This window comes from Urocampus carinirostris, chromosome 2, assembly GCF_059441175.1.
Source record: "Urocampus carinirostris isolate Australia breed hairy pipefish chromosome 2, RoL_Ucar_1.0, whole genome shotgun sequence".
Lineage (NCBI taxonomy): Eukaryota > Metazoa > Chordata > Actinopteri > Syngnathiformes > Syngnathidae > Urocampus > Urocampus carinirostris.
In genome coordinates this window covers 43,272,688-43,287,061 of record NC_142350.1, presented here as the reverse complement: position 1 = coordinate 43,287,061, position 14,374 = coordinate 43,272,688, and the positions used below count along the sequence as shown (strand labels likewise).

The 14,374-nt window shown below is 39.9% G+C and overlaps 1 protein-coding gene across 1 annotated transcript; it reads right to left on the bottom strand.

Annotated features, from left to right (window-relative positions):
* Positions 1-1,919: 1,919 nt before the first annotated feature.
* On the bottom strand, positions 1,920-13,989 carry LOC148371967 (uncharacterized). The gene is made up of 5 exons (XM_088326608.1): positions 13,235-13,989; positions 10,958-11,197; positions 8,132-8,833; positions 5,806-6,074; positions 1,920-3,641 (listed from the first exon to the last, which is right to left on the bottom strand). The coding sequence occupies exons 1-5, from the start codon at positions 13,398-13,400 to the stop codon at positions 3,141-3,143; spliced, it is 1,878 nt and encodes a 625-aa protein (XP_088182734.1). The 5' UTR covers positions 13,401-13,989; the 3' UTR covers positions 1,920-3,140.
* Positions 13,990-14,374: the final 385 nt, after the last annotated feature.

The following is a 14,374-nucleotide window of genomic DNA, read 5'->3' as shown; positions in this document are numbered from 1 at the left end:
TCATTGTATAGGTGCATATTTTTTTTCAGTGTTATTGGTAATAAATAATAAATATATATATAGATTATCCAGATAACCGCTTATGAGCCGAAAGTACCGGCTCTTTTTCTTTGAGTCAAGCTGAAAGAGCCGGTTCTCTAAAAAGAGCCGGAATTCCCATCACCAGTGATGGAAGTACCTAAGGAGTAGGTCCTACGCTGTTGAGACTACTGTATCACCCGTTTCCACCATTTCGCACATGATAGACTGAATCAGAATGTAAAGTTCCCTGTCATACAAATACAAAAGCACCCCCACGACCCTGCTGAGGAAAAGCGGTGCAGATAATGGATGAGGGGTGGATATATAGGCCGGCGCAGAGTCTGAGTGATTAGCACTTCTGCGGCACAGTTCTGAGGTCATGGGTTCAAATCCAGCTACCAGTCTACCTGTGCAGACTTTACATATTCTCCCTGTGCTTGTGCGGGTACTCCGGTTTCCTCCCACATTTAAAAAACATACATATAAGGTGAATTGGCCACTCCAAATTTTCCTAGGTGTGAATGAGCGAGTGAGTTGTATGTCATTGTGTGGCCTTTGACTGGCTGGCAACCAATTGAGGGTGTCCCCTGACCACTGCCTGAAGATAGCTGGGATGGGCTCCAGCACCCCCGCGACCCTACTGAGGATAAGCGGTGCAGATAATGAATGGATATATACTGTATATAAAGGTACCCAATTCAAGACTGGGTGGAAACATGTTGGCCTGGAGAAGGAGGGCGCCACCAGGCTGTATTTGGCCACAGGAAATGGTTCCCCCGCCACTCTAGTTGTTAAGACATAACTTTGGACCTTTTTTGAGACAAGGCACACATTTTTCTTTAAAAAAAAAAAAAAAAAATCTTGAGGCATCCAGTCCGCCAAAAATCCTCCAAAAATAATGCCGGGCACCAGTTAGATGTTTCTTGGGTTTTTTTAGAGGTTTATTTACAACGCTGCCTGAAGAAGCAGTAGGCTCTAACGTTTTTCATATCATTTGTGGCCACTCTGGTCACACAGGTAATACAGGTTATTCATTTTGGTCAATAATTTTGATGTAATTTAGTGAATTAATATACAAACATTATATTTTTATTCTTTTTTTAGAAACGAAAAAAAAAATACTTAAAATGGGCGAATATCTGTCGTCCTCAAAAAAAAAAGTTAATTAAAAAAAAATCAAAATGTGCAAAAGGTTTATTTTAGTCTATTTTATGTGCAATCTTAAACAGCTTATTGGAACTAAAATATTGGCTAAATGATATATGTCCCTGTATTACCCCATGACCAGTTAATTAGTACAGAGAGGAACAAAATAACTATCTGCTGCTACCTGTGGATGAATCTTAGTTAAGTGGCTGATCACTGGAAGAAAGCAAATATATAACAAGTTTTTTTGCAAAGCTGAAATTGGGAAATTTCCCACAGCACACTGGACAAACAGTCATGACACGTTATTTGAATGTAAGGTAATGTAACACATTGTGTTAGCAATATCTTAACCCTCGTGTGGTCCTCATTTCAAGGACCACTTTTGTACTTTTTTAATAAAGCTTGAATTGAAGAGTGAATTTAAAAGAAAAATCACTTTTTTTTTCTACTGTTGGGATCAATCTAGAAAAGGTCATAACATGTAGTTAAACAGAAAAAAAAATCCCCCGAATGATATTCTAGGTTTTAAACAAGAGAGTGGGGGTCATTTTAGACAAAGGGCAACTAGATGGTTATTCTAGTTTACATACATATTTAGCATAACCCCAAAACACTGCATGCATGTTCACCCCCCATAATTCGATTGCATACACAGGAAAATCTAAACAAAGGTGCAAAAACCCGATACGCTCAAAATTAACACAAGACGCTGATTTACGCTGCAAGTCAAAGGTCATTTTCAACACCAATCTTTTCGAAAAATCTTTATTACTGCTACGGAGCGACAGATGTTTAATACAAAATACCACATGCATTCAAATGCAATTCCCAAACATTACTCCTGAGAAACTACATGAAAAGACAGATGAACATTTCCTGGATCATCATTCAAGTTTTTACTGGTATAACCGTGCACTTCAGTAGTATTTTTTTATGGTTATTCATATCGAAGCACAACTAATTATTTCTTTCCTGGAATGGTTTAATCGGGCTACCGTTAATCTTGGTGTTAATATCGCAGACACTTACCATTTCTACATTACTCACACAGAAAGGATTCCAGGTCTGTATTCGTTTGCATATTGGACATGTATTGCATCCTAGATCAAACAAGACAATATGCATGCATTTGATCAAACATTATCATGAAAACACTATCTTCCTAATCTACTTGGACAATTTTCATGAGGAAATTGTTTTAAAAGCATATACAGGATGTTCCAAAATGTTTGACCCGATTTCGCGACCAATCATGTTGAAAATGTACGTAGGACTGGCCTCCAATTTTAAAAGCTTGCGTAGAAACGTTTTAAGTTGTTGTGAGTAACATTTGAAATTTTAATCTTCCTAGGTTAGGAAATACTGTTCACTTCAGAAGAGAAGGAATTTTGCATGTTAGAGTATGCCCTGACTCAGTCACAGTGCCTTCTTCACAAATTTTGCAAAGATAACACCAGCTACAAAACAAAGGAGGACTTTGCAGCAAAAAACATTTAAGGGCTGCATATGTAAGTTTGGCACAAGTTTGAAAACAAACTCGACGTGTGTAGTCACACCTAGTCTTTATTAAACATTTGTACTTTTTCTGTAAACGTAACCAATACAACAAATGACCTTCAACAAAAATGAAATTTGGTATCATTAAGATCCATCATTTAAAATGAGGTCAAGCCTTTTGGAACACCCTGTATTATTTTTTTTCAAGCCTTGTAACAGGAAATCCAGTGCTGCATTTCAATTTTGCTCACTTATATAAAAAGGAAAACATGTTACACAACCCTGAACTCCACCAAATTTAAAAATCAAAACGCTTGTGTAAATTGAACATGTAACAGTAAACGCAACACCCCAAATTATCTTTATTTTAAAGGAATGTTTCAATAAATTACATTCCACCCACATAAGATCCTATTATTGCTAAAGTCACCAAATGTATTCTTTGAATCACGGACGTTTACTTACAAGGATTTCTATGATGAATCACCAGACGGTGGCTGGGTTTTTATTCTTGGGGACGTTGTAGAGAGATCCATCACACAGTTGTCTAGTTCTGGGCTCCCCGCTTCTCCTGACTCCTGAGACCTCACCGGGCCAGTCTTAAGAACAGGATCGGGCGTGTTCTTGGACAGATCCATGGGTTGGCTGTCGGAATTCTTCATCACGGGCCACACGCTGAGGTGTCGCTCAAGAGGAACTGCAGCCGAATTTTGAACGTCCGAGACTACCTCTGCGATCTTGGGTACGAGCGTCAGGCCTTCTGCATTTGCAGGAACCAACAGGACGAGGTTAGAACTGCCTGGTGGTATTTTGTCCAGGGTGGGATTCAGAGAACCGGAGTTGGAGACGGGTGAGGCAGTGTTAGTCACGTTGGTTGACGACAGAAGGGCTGGTGCTGGTTTTGTTTTTTCATTCATGGTGGAAATTGTCTCTGGAGCTTTATTCTTTGATGTGGAGTCTTTCTTTGCAGCAGTCTGAAATGGGGCAAAAATCAAATTCAAAATGCATAAATGATAACTCTAAACTCTTGTAGACAGACAAAATAGAGAGGAAAAAAAAAACAACGATGTATTTTGCACTTGCCATGGGGACACAGGGAAAGGCCTTGAGGAATTTCCATCTCCTCGGTAAAGATTAAAGTAACATTCAAGCCAATTCGTTCTGATGACATGCATTGTACATTTTATACGCCAATATTTCACTATAAAAGAGAGCTTGAGCGTTAAGCCACACTGTGCATGACAAATGTATTTAAGATTAAATGCAAGCGATTTGGAAAAAAAAGTACCAATGTTAAAACGTTAAAAATGACAAATGTCAGTTTGATTTCCAAACTGTTGAGAATCGTCAAGTACTTTTGTTACAGACCCGTTTTATGTATTGGTCGACTGTTGCTAATGAGCCTGCCGTTTGTTTCACGGCTCCCTTAACCGCATAGGTCGTCGGTGCAACGACAACAAAGAAATGGGGTATTTGCCTGGCCCTAAAAATGAATAGGAGGTTTATTCATGTATTCATGTCTCTACTGTCTGAACACGGTCTACTTGGATATAGAAAAAGTGTTGATATTTGTACACGAATCCACAGTATGTTCGGTAAAAGTAATTTTATTGTACCAATTTTCCTTGTGTTTGTTACCACTTTTCACATAATGACATTTATGCTGAATTTAGAATTGTCCAATAACAGTGTTTGTATGTTTTATTTGTTTTTGTGTCTGAATTAGATCAGTTATGTATAGCTTTTCACTGCTGCCATTTTTATCTATCATTTTCCTCTCGAGTCAAGTTACATTTATTTGTGACGCCCTTAATCACAAGGAGTCTCAAAGGGCTGCAGAGACCATGGACTATTGCAGACTACAGACTATTATTACACCATCCCCTGATCTAAAACCAACATGAGGGCAAGAAAAAAACTCAAAAACTTCAACATGATAAAAATGAAGAAACCTTGAGAAGGCACCGCACATGAGATAATCCCCTTCTCAGGCACTACCGACAAAAAAATATATTTTAGCTTAATTGAGGAGGTACAACACACACGCTGTGTATTTTGCCTGTTAAAAAATAAAATCCAAGCCTATCCTATCTAGGGTATGTACACCTTTTTAATGGCCAAATACAAGCACTTTTTAAAACTGTTAAAGCCAATTTCCAATTTCTCCTGTACCATTAAAAAGAAAAAACCTGGTGTGATTCATGTATTTTGCAGATCTACAAATATAGCTCCGATTCACATATGCGAGTATTAATCTTGCATGTGCCTTTATCAAGACAAATAGATCTCGAGTAAATGGCGAATATATTTTTGGATCTAAACAACACAAGTGTAAAAATTTTTGACCAAATCTCTCCCCATATAAGTGTTGGGTAAAACAGACAGTAATATGTAGCTTACATTTTCAGTTGCAGGAAGTTCTTGGCAATATATCTTCCACTAGGAAATGCTGCTTATATTTTTTCCATGGACGCGAAAGTTCCCCCGGTTCGAAACTGGGTGGAATTGTATGTTGACCTGGAGAGGGATGGGCACTACCAGGCTGTACTTTCTCCAAGACCCACCACAGGAAATGATGCCCCTACGACACTAGTGGTTAAGAGATCCAACCAACCAACATAAGAAATATCTATAATTGATTCGTAATCCTTCCACGAATACGCATCTCATACAGGGATCCCCAGCTTAAGGTGAGTTAAATACAACACTTTTGAAATCAAATTTAATGCCAAGTCGACTAAAAAAAACCAAAAAAAAAACCACACAATTGAAATAAAAGAACTAGCATTTCTTGCCTCATACACTTTACCTGGCACAGTTTTTAGCCTCGGCGAAAAACGTTCGTCGGACAGCCCGTTCCCATTGAATCTACACTTTTCTATGGTCTAAAGTAAATATCTCAGTCCGAAAGTGTCATTTGTATTGTGAGGAGACCTAAGACATGCATCTACTCTGAAAGGACAAACTGAAACCACATCACCGGTTTGATAGTTGAGTTATTAAGTAAATCCCAAGCAACAAGCATTGAAATAAAATTTCAAGCATTTTTCATTCCTCGAAAACACAACATTGTAATGATGCATTCTCAAGGATTCCACGCACCCGTACAAACCCTGCCTATCCCTAATGCAGACTTACCGCAGGTTTGGTCGGCTGAGGTGTTTTTCCGCACGTGTTCAGGTGGCTGTTGTAGTTCTGCTGATGGGGAAAACCCAGTCCGCACATCTGACAAAGGCAAGGCGACTTGCCAGCATGGCCGCCCATGTGGGACATGAGCAGTAAGGCTGAGCGGAACCCCTTCCCGCACTCGGCACATTTGAGAACCCTCTGGTGAGCTCCGGCATGTTGTTTCAGCTCATCGCTGGTGCTAAATTGGAGGCCACACTCCAGGCAGCGAATCTCATCCCCTTTAAAAACATTCCCAAACACATTTTTTTTCTCAATTAGCTGTTCCTCCACGCAATTATGTAAAAATGTTGCAAAATATTCCACGCGCCAGCGGACTCAAGAAATTTAGTCTCAAAGTTGACCCATCTCGTTTGTTTGCTGTAGAGCTGTGACGTCTTTGAAGAAACAGAACACATTAAAAATGGCGAATCCCATTAACACAACATACAGCGATTGCATACCGATCATTTCTGCTTAGAGAAATTGGGACCTTGTTTACCCTATTTTGCCTCCTTTTAGGTCAGCGATTGTGGCTTTTTGTTTGTGTTTATCGCCACGTGTTGGTATAATTTCATCACGCCAGCTCCCCATTAACATCGGGGCTGCCTAGAGCTTTCCTGTTTTGTTTGCTCCCAGTTGGTGCTTTTTTTAGGTGCCCACCATGTTTTGTTTGGCCGGCTGGTTTGTTAGCGCCAATTTTGCCCTAACCCTTTTTTATTCCTGAGTGGCTTTGCGTTTATCGCTGTAGCCCTGGCCGCTTTTCATTGTTGGTTCCCGGATAGCCAGGCTGCTCACCGCGTGTTTTTTGACTGACTAGCTTGGCGTTAGCGCCGGTTTTGCTGCATCCCTTGGTTTATCCGCAGCTGTCTCGGTCAGCCTTCCTCACGTTTTTCCATCCTTTACTGCCACTGAGCCACTATTTAGCTGCTCGCCCTTTGTTGTACCATTACTGCACTGGCCCATAACACAACGCATAGACATTCTCCACAAATATTACCAAAACTTTGTCCAAAACACTGACTGATTTACACGTAAAACATAATGACAACTGGCTTGTTAGTGTTCCTCCAATGACATCACAGCTCAGGATGACAAAGACAATTCACTTAATAATTGTAATATACAGTTGAACTATATATATATATTATATATATATATATATATTTTTTCTGTTCTAGTTTTTAAAAAATATTTTTGAGAGCACTTAATCAGAGTGAGCATTGTTTCCCATAGAATGTTTTTGAGACCCTGGCAGGTGGACAGTCTAGCGCAGGGGTCTCAAACATACAATCTGGGAGCCAATTGCGGCATGTGGATTCATCGTTTGACAGGTAATATGAAAGTATAAAGGGACGGTTGTATTATTCAGCGCCTCCTATTGGTAGGAAAACAAATTAAAAATAACAATATTGATTGAAAAATAATCCATACACCAAATAGGATATAAACATGCTTTTTTTTTTAAAAAATACCCGTTGATTAAGAAATGTACATTTATTTTACATAGCATGAACTAATTGTCAGCAGTCTTGCTGCCACGGGTAACCAAAAACCTCAAAAAGAAAGAAGGAGATAAGTGTGCATTTTAGTCACTTCATAGTTTGTATTCTCCGTTGCACTACACAATACAGCAAAATTTAGTGGTGAAATAATACACATTGTCTCTTAATTGTAAACAAAGCCTATGCAAATTATGGAATCGTTTATACATTTTCACATTAAATATTTTTCCTTTTTTTCTCTTTAGATCTTATTTTGGATTGCAAATTAAAAAAACGTAATTGAGTTTTAAATACTAACCCCCTTCCTTCCGGGGAACATAGGAGCGAAGCTGCATGAAACGGAACATGTTTTTCATCCAATTAACCAGTTAACGGAGAATAGCGTGTGAGAGGACAAAAAAGCAGCACATTGCTATCATTGGGATAATGACAACTCTAGCACCACATACCACCCCGTACAGTGAACACAGGAGTCGGGGCGGCGGATCCAAAAACCAATATACTTATTAACCCAAATAGCGAGTATTAGGAGTGGTAAGAGAATGGAAAAAAAGCGAAAAAGCATGTTTGCTCTATTGTATAGTGCCTTTCTGATTGGCCCAATCACTCCTTTCAATCAAATAAGAAACTATGAATCCTTGAAAAAATTAACGCAGTCTTACAATTACACAATCGCACTACGTTACATCGCTATATCTATTAGATTCAGGTTAATTCTAGAGCCTTAATATATATTAGATTTTATGCAAAAAAAAAATCCCTTACCTTTTGAATGTTTGAGAAATTGGGATTACCTTTAACGCGATGATCACCCCAGCAGCCGGTCTCGTTTTTGTGTCGCAGGAAATCCCGCTGACTAGGAAATTCCCTGAGGCACGCCATGCAGTGGACACGTCCCGGTTCGCACTTGTGCAGGCGGTAGAGCTTGGCGAGGCGAAAGTGGCAGTGGCACCTGACGCACGTGTACGGCAAAAGGCCGAGGTGGGAAAAGCTGTGCTTGAGAAGTAAGTCCTTGCTGTTGAACGTCTCAGTGCACTCGGTGCAATTAAAGATCCTGTAGCAGGCCTTCCTTATGTGTCGCTGGAGGGATTTGGCCTTGGTGAAATGGCGGCCGCATTTCTCGCAGACCACTTCCGGTGTGGACAGGTGCAGCCTCACGTGGTTTTCACAGTCTGTGAGTTTAGCGAAGACGCGCTTGCACAGGTCGCACTCGTAAAACTTGCTCTCTAAGTGAGTGTTAGAAAAGTGGTGCTCTAGAGATTTGTGCGAGGCAAACGACATGAGGCAAATGCGGCAGTGCGGCCTGTCCGCTTTGCTTTGGCTGTGCGCGCGCAGGTGCACCAGGTAATTGTGATTCTGCGAGAAGCGTTTCCCACACTCAGCGCAGCAGTACGGCCGCGCCCCCGTGTGAAGGTTCATGTGGTCCTGCAGCTTGAAGTCGGTGGGGAAGTGCAGCCCGCACACACTACAGACGTAGTCGCCGGAATTTGTAGATTCTGGACAAAATGGAAGAAAAACACCAGTTGAGGTGGGTGAATGTTGTATTCTTGCCTCTCATTCACGATAACATAGATTAAGGATGAGGGCCACCAAATTGTCATAGCTGTCTTTAAAGAGCCTGATGCAACTAATAAATTTAAATACGTGTAAAAGCACAGAGAGCAATCTAACATTCAGCATGATATGGCAGCAGACAGGAAAAACATACAGAATAATAAACACAGCCCAGAAGATCATCACATGCTCTCTACCCAGTCTATAGAAGACAGTGCCTGCTTGCTATACCACAGCAGAACTATCAACATTATAAAAGACTCTTCCCACCTTGGCCACCGCCTCTTTGACCTGTTGCCCTCTACAGCTTCCTTAAAACAAGGACAAAAAATCTCAGAGGGAGCTTCTACCCCTAAACGAGCGCACAAAACTGTGAAAACATATCTTGCGACAGAGCGTTTTTTGTTGCCGCTAAATGTTATTGCACTTCTTTTCATTGCACTGTGGTTAAGATGCACTTTTCTTTTTCATTGCACTAAAATTGTAACTTAGTCCAGTCTCTAAGCCTGTGGGCGGGAACCTACGGGTCACGAGCCATATATGGCTCTTTTCATGAGTATGCATGGCTCAAAGAAAAATGTGATTCCATGCAAATTTTCTCCATATCATTTCTAGTTAGAGTGAGCTCATTGAAGTGAACACGAAGCCACACCAAGTAAGGAACAGTACTGTTCAGTAAATATAGGACACACTTTGAACTTCAGACAGTCAAAGTGTCACACACACAAAAAAACCTACGAAAGAATCCGTTATAATGAATCTCATTTCATAATTCATTTTCACTGTTGAGTCACCTTATTATGAAAATCCACATAACAGCAAATAGACCACAACACCTGAAGAGCACCCAGAGCAATTTATTTGGGTGAGCAGTAGGAATCGGTGGAGCCATGCAAAAACCGCAAGCACAACCTCCTGTGTCTTGCCCTGTGCCGAGAGTAAATAAGTCCAGATCAACTTTTGCAGAATTTTGTGACGTTTTCACAAAAACTGCTTGCACCTTGTTTTGAAAGCATTATTAAGTAAAAGAATGAGGGTCAAAATGAGCCTCAGCCATCTTTAGTAACTGCGGGATGGTGACAAGTTTTAAGTGGTATATTTGTTGACATTTGGAACACAGGCTCTGACTTTATTCTTGTTTCATAAATTTTAGCAAATCATTAAATGTCTCACAGGGAACTCAAAAATGCTGAAGAATAAGATTTTGTCTTAAGAACCGGCTTAGTGGTCTTGTTGAATATTGTCTCAAATAATTTCAATAGTACCCACAGAGACCCCTAACGAGTTTCTGCTCATATCGGATTGGATGATGTTAATATCGGACAATACCAATTGCCTCACCTGTACCTTATCGCAAAGTTTTTCAAGAACTGTGGCTGCAAATTAGTGCCGTCGCTCACGAAAAAATTGTGGGTCTTAAAAGGAACCAAGTTCAACATGATTTAGATGGGGAATCTTTTTTTTTTGACACACTGTATATTTTAAGACAGACCAGCTCTCAAGGCTAATTATTCAGCAAATTTTATCTCACTGTGTGATGTTTGATGATTTCATAAATATATGAAATAATTGTCAGAGCTGTATATCAACAAATATACCACCTCAAGTTTGTCACTGTGTAACACTTACTTACAGAGATAATTTTTATTGTTAATAATGGTTTTAAACAAGATGCAAAAAGTGCATTTCTTAAAAATGTCAGTAAATACTGCAACTGAGAAGGATGCAGAAGTATCACAATGCAATTTCATCTTATCAGCTATAAATGTGTTAGAAAAATACAGTATTGCACTCCTAGCCTACATGTGTTAAAATAGCCAATTTGATCTCAGAGCTCGATGTACTTATGAAAAGAGCCACGCCTGCCTCGCGAAACATTAGTCCCCGAACTCAGTTTCAGATTATTCCATACACGACTGGTTTTTGTTTTTTTTGGTCAGAAAGCTCTAAAGAAGCCTAATAACAGTCCTCAACAAATCAAAACAGGTGTGAAGAAAAAGGAAACCTCCTCTAAAACCAGCAGTTTGTCCCAGTAAACAGCCACACTTGTCCGAGGCATTGCCTACCATTGTCTAGAACTTCATCATCCATGTCCTCTTCATCTTCCAGGCACGTCGCTGAAATGTCGCTGTCATCGGAGTCGCTTTGTTTTGCCTGATGTTGAGGATCGGGCAGTTTGCTCCCATCGAGTTGCAAGAGGGTTACCACTCTAGCAGCTTCCTGCCCACTCTTTGGAGGTTGCTGCGGTGGATTTGGTGACGTTCTCTGACCAGGAGATATGTGGGTCTGTTTTTCCACGACGCACCCTTAAAAAAGTATCCCCAAACAGATTATTTTTTTCAATTATGCACAGAACAGTGTAGTGTTCCTCCCCACACTAATGCAAATATGTTGCAAAATATTGCACGCACTGGGGGACTCGAGAAATTTTGTCTCAAAGTTGACTCATCTGGCTTATTGGCTGTAGAGCTGTGATGTCATTGAGGGAACACAACACTTTCATGATGGCAAATCCCATTAACAACACATAGTAGTGAACAGCGATTACATAAGTTGTTCATTTCCGCTTTGCGAAATTGAAACTTTACCTCCGATAGTCTTATTATTTTGTTTATTTGCCGTGTTTGATATAAATTTGTCCTGCTCGCTGCCCATCACTGTCAGGACTGCGCAGGGCTTTTCTGTTTGGTTTGCTCCTTGCCGTTTTGTCAGCTCGCCTGACGTAAGCGGCAGTTTTGCTCGGTCTCTTGGTTTATTTTCAGCCAGTTTCGCATTTAAAGCCATTGCTGCTTTTCGTTGTTAGTTCCTGATTAGCCTGGCTGCTCACCACATGTTTTTTGGCTAGCCTGGCTTTAGCGATGTTTTTTCTGTTTACTTGGTTCGTTTATTCGAATTGAACTTATTATCTTTATTGTCATTAATGACAACGCTGGGAAACATTGTTTAGACATGGCACTCCATGGTAAACGTGTAATAAAGACTTTAAAGGAGTAAAAGTTAAAAGACTTTCAGGATAGAAAGGCAGAGAAGTGAAGCATCAGCCTCAACAATCACCAGTTTTTGGCCCATGAAGTTTGTGGTTTTAGAGTTCCTGTCACATCACCCTTTGGTCTTTTGTGGCAAGGGGACCCTCAATCCTCCTTGTTTAGGCTGCCTTGGCCATCCTAATGCCTCTCTGAAGCATTGGTCATGCAGTAAAGAGCCATCCATAAAACGCTATAAGTGTGTACATGTAGGTTACGACTTTATTCGCAGCTGGCTTTGCGTTTCTCATTGTATCATATGTGCGTTGTCTGTCTGGCTGGTCACTGCATGTTTCTTGGTTGGCCAGCAACGCATTTTTTCCACAAAGGCTGCAACCGCCTTTTGTTGATCGGTCCCGGTTGGCGACTCATAGTGTTTTTTTTTTACTGTTAGCTGCTTTTGGCTGCTCGCCCTTTGTTGTACCATTACTGCATCGACCTGTGACACAACGCCTATGCATTCTTCACAAAAACTACCAAAGCTTTGCCTAAAACACTTGTAACCTCTTACACTAATTAACACATATGGCCACAGGGTGCCGGCATGCCTCCGATGACATTACAGCTTGGGATGTCAAAGACGAGTGCAGGGTTCCTACAACTTAAGGCAAGTTCAATTCAAGACCTTTTAAGACTTTTTCAATACATTTTGAAATAAAAATTTTGAGCAAGTCATCAAAAAAAAAATATTTAAGAAAACAGAACCAAAAACCACATTAATTAGAAGCACATTTAAACAAATGTTTATTAGAAAGAAAAAAAATAACATGTTGGTCTCGTTGAAAACTGAAAAACAGCACTCTCCAAACTTTTACACGTTAAAAACAAATAAAAATAATACAGTACTTCATTGAAAATCTACCAACTCCACAGAACCATTCTGCTACATTCATGAATCATTCTTATATTGATGCATGAAAATTACCTTTTGGTCCAGTGTGAAACATTTTTTGACAAACATAACACTGCTATATTCAAGACCAATTTGTAGTGTAGCATCATAAAAACACACGCTTGGACTAAAACAAAAAAACTTTCCAGGATTTAGACAATTGATAAATATTACTAAATATTTGTGTTTACATTTTTAAGCATTTTAAAGATTGAATCTGAGACGTTTTAATGCCAATTAAGGCCTTATTTTTAGAATAATGAAATCAATGCCTTTAAAGACTTTGAGGATCTGCGGGAACAGAATGCAAATAATTTGAATACACCAATGATATATATATATATATATATATATATATATATATAGATTTTCTGCACAAAACATGTGCCATTTCCTCACATTTTGTATGTTTAAGAATATGGGATTACCTTTAACCAGCTGGCTTCCTTTGGGTGGGTCAGGGGTTGTCACAGCCGGGGAGGGACAAGGTGACTGGGATTCATCACATGATGTCGAGAAGCTTTCCTGTGGCTGGAGGATGTCAGGAAAGCCCATCTCTGTCAGTTGGATATCAATTGTATATTGGACAGACATTGTGCCAGGCCCGGAGAGGAAGACAAAAACAGGAGGGAGCTTGATTTCCTTTTTGAGAAAATGGAAGAAATCTGGTGGTGATGCAGTCCAGTTGCTGTCCTCAAGCAAAAACGTCCCCCTGTTTACTAAATTGCATCTTTAGCATGAAAGCAAGTTACTGTTTCTCTGTATTGGGGAACGTTCCAACTGCCCAATCAACCGGCTCACTCTTAATAACCATCACTCGAAGAGCCAGTATGCTTTCGACACACTTGTTCTTGAGAAGGGCTTTCTTCGCGCCTGCTAAACAGCCATGTCGGGTTTAAATCCTTTATTTGACGAAAACATTTTTGAAATTCCCCAAAATTCACCTGAATTGGGGCACGCCGCTCACCTGGCAGAAAGACCAGCCGTTTCCGTCTGCTTTCGGTCCACGGCAACAATGGTCAACGTTGTCATTTTCCTTTCAAAAACGTTTGAGGGATATAGAAAAACGTCCTCCAATTATAAAAGAATTGTGTTTTGATGAAGACTTCAACTCTCTCGGCCGATTTGAAGAGCAATGAGAACAATAAAGGCACCACAAAGGCAGGAAGTGGCTGTGCGGACGACAGCGCCACCATTGTTTCGGAATGGTATTGCACGCTTTAAATGCCATGGCGTAACCGGTCCGTCAAATTAAAATTAAACCCATGCACCCCGAAAATAGATCTCCTTGAGATTAAATATGATGAGAACACCTAGATAAAAAAAGAAAAACAAAAACAAAACAAAAATGTAGCGTCAGAATATTTTACTGCCTTGAAATGGTTCAGTCCATTGGATTCGAAGATGTATTCTGATAATCATATTTGTTCTTCTCATCAGTTGAACACATTATCATCGCATTTTGATGGCGTATCAATAAACCGTTTACGATTAAAAGGTTATTAATTGATATTGATTTTTCATATACTCATTTTTTCTTGGTAATTAAACCGTTTGCTTTTGAGAAT

Excerpts from the sequence above, each read along its gene's own strand:
- LOC148371967 (XM_088326608.1), bottom strand. The coding sequence starts at position 13,400 with ATGTCTGTCCAATATACAATTGATATCCAACTGACAGAGATGGGCTTT. Across the intron at positions 8,834-10,957 it reads TGATGAAGTTCTAGACAATG|AATCTACAAATTCCGGCGAC; the intron begins GTAGGCAATGCC and ends CATTTTGTCCAG. Across the intron at positions 6,075-8,131 it reads GGGTGATCATCGCGTTAAAG|GGGATGAGATTCGCTGCCTG; the intron begins GTAATCCCAATT and ends ATGTTTTTAAAG.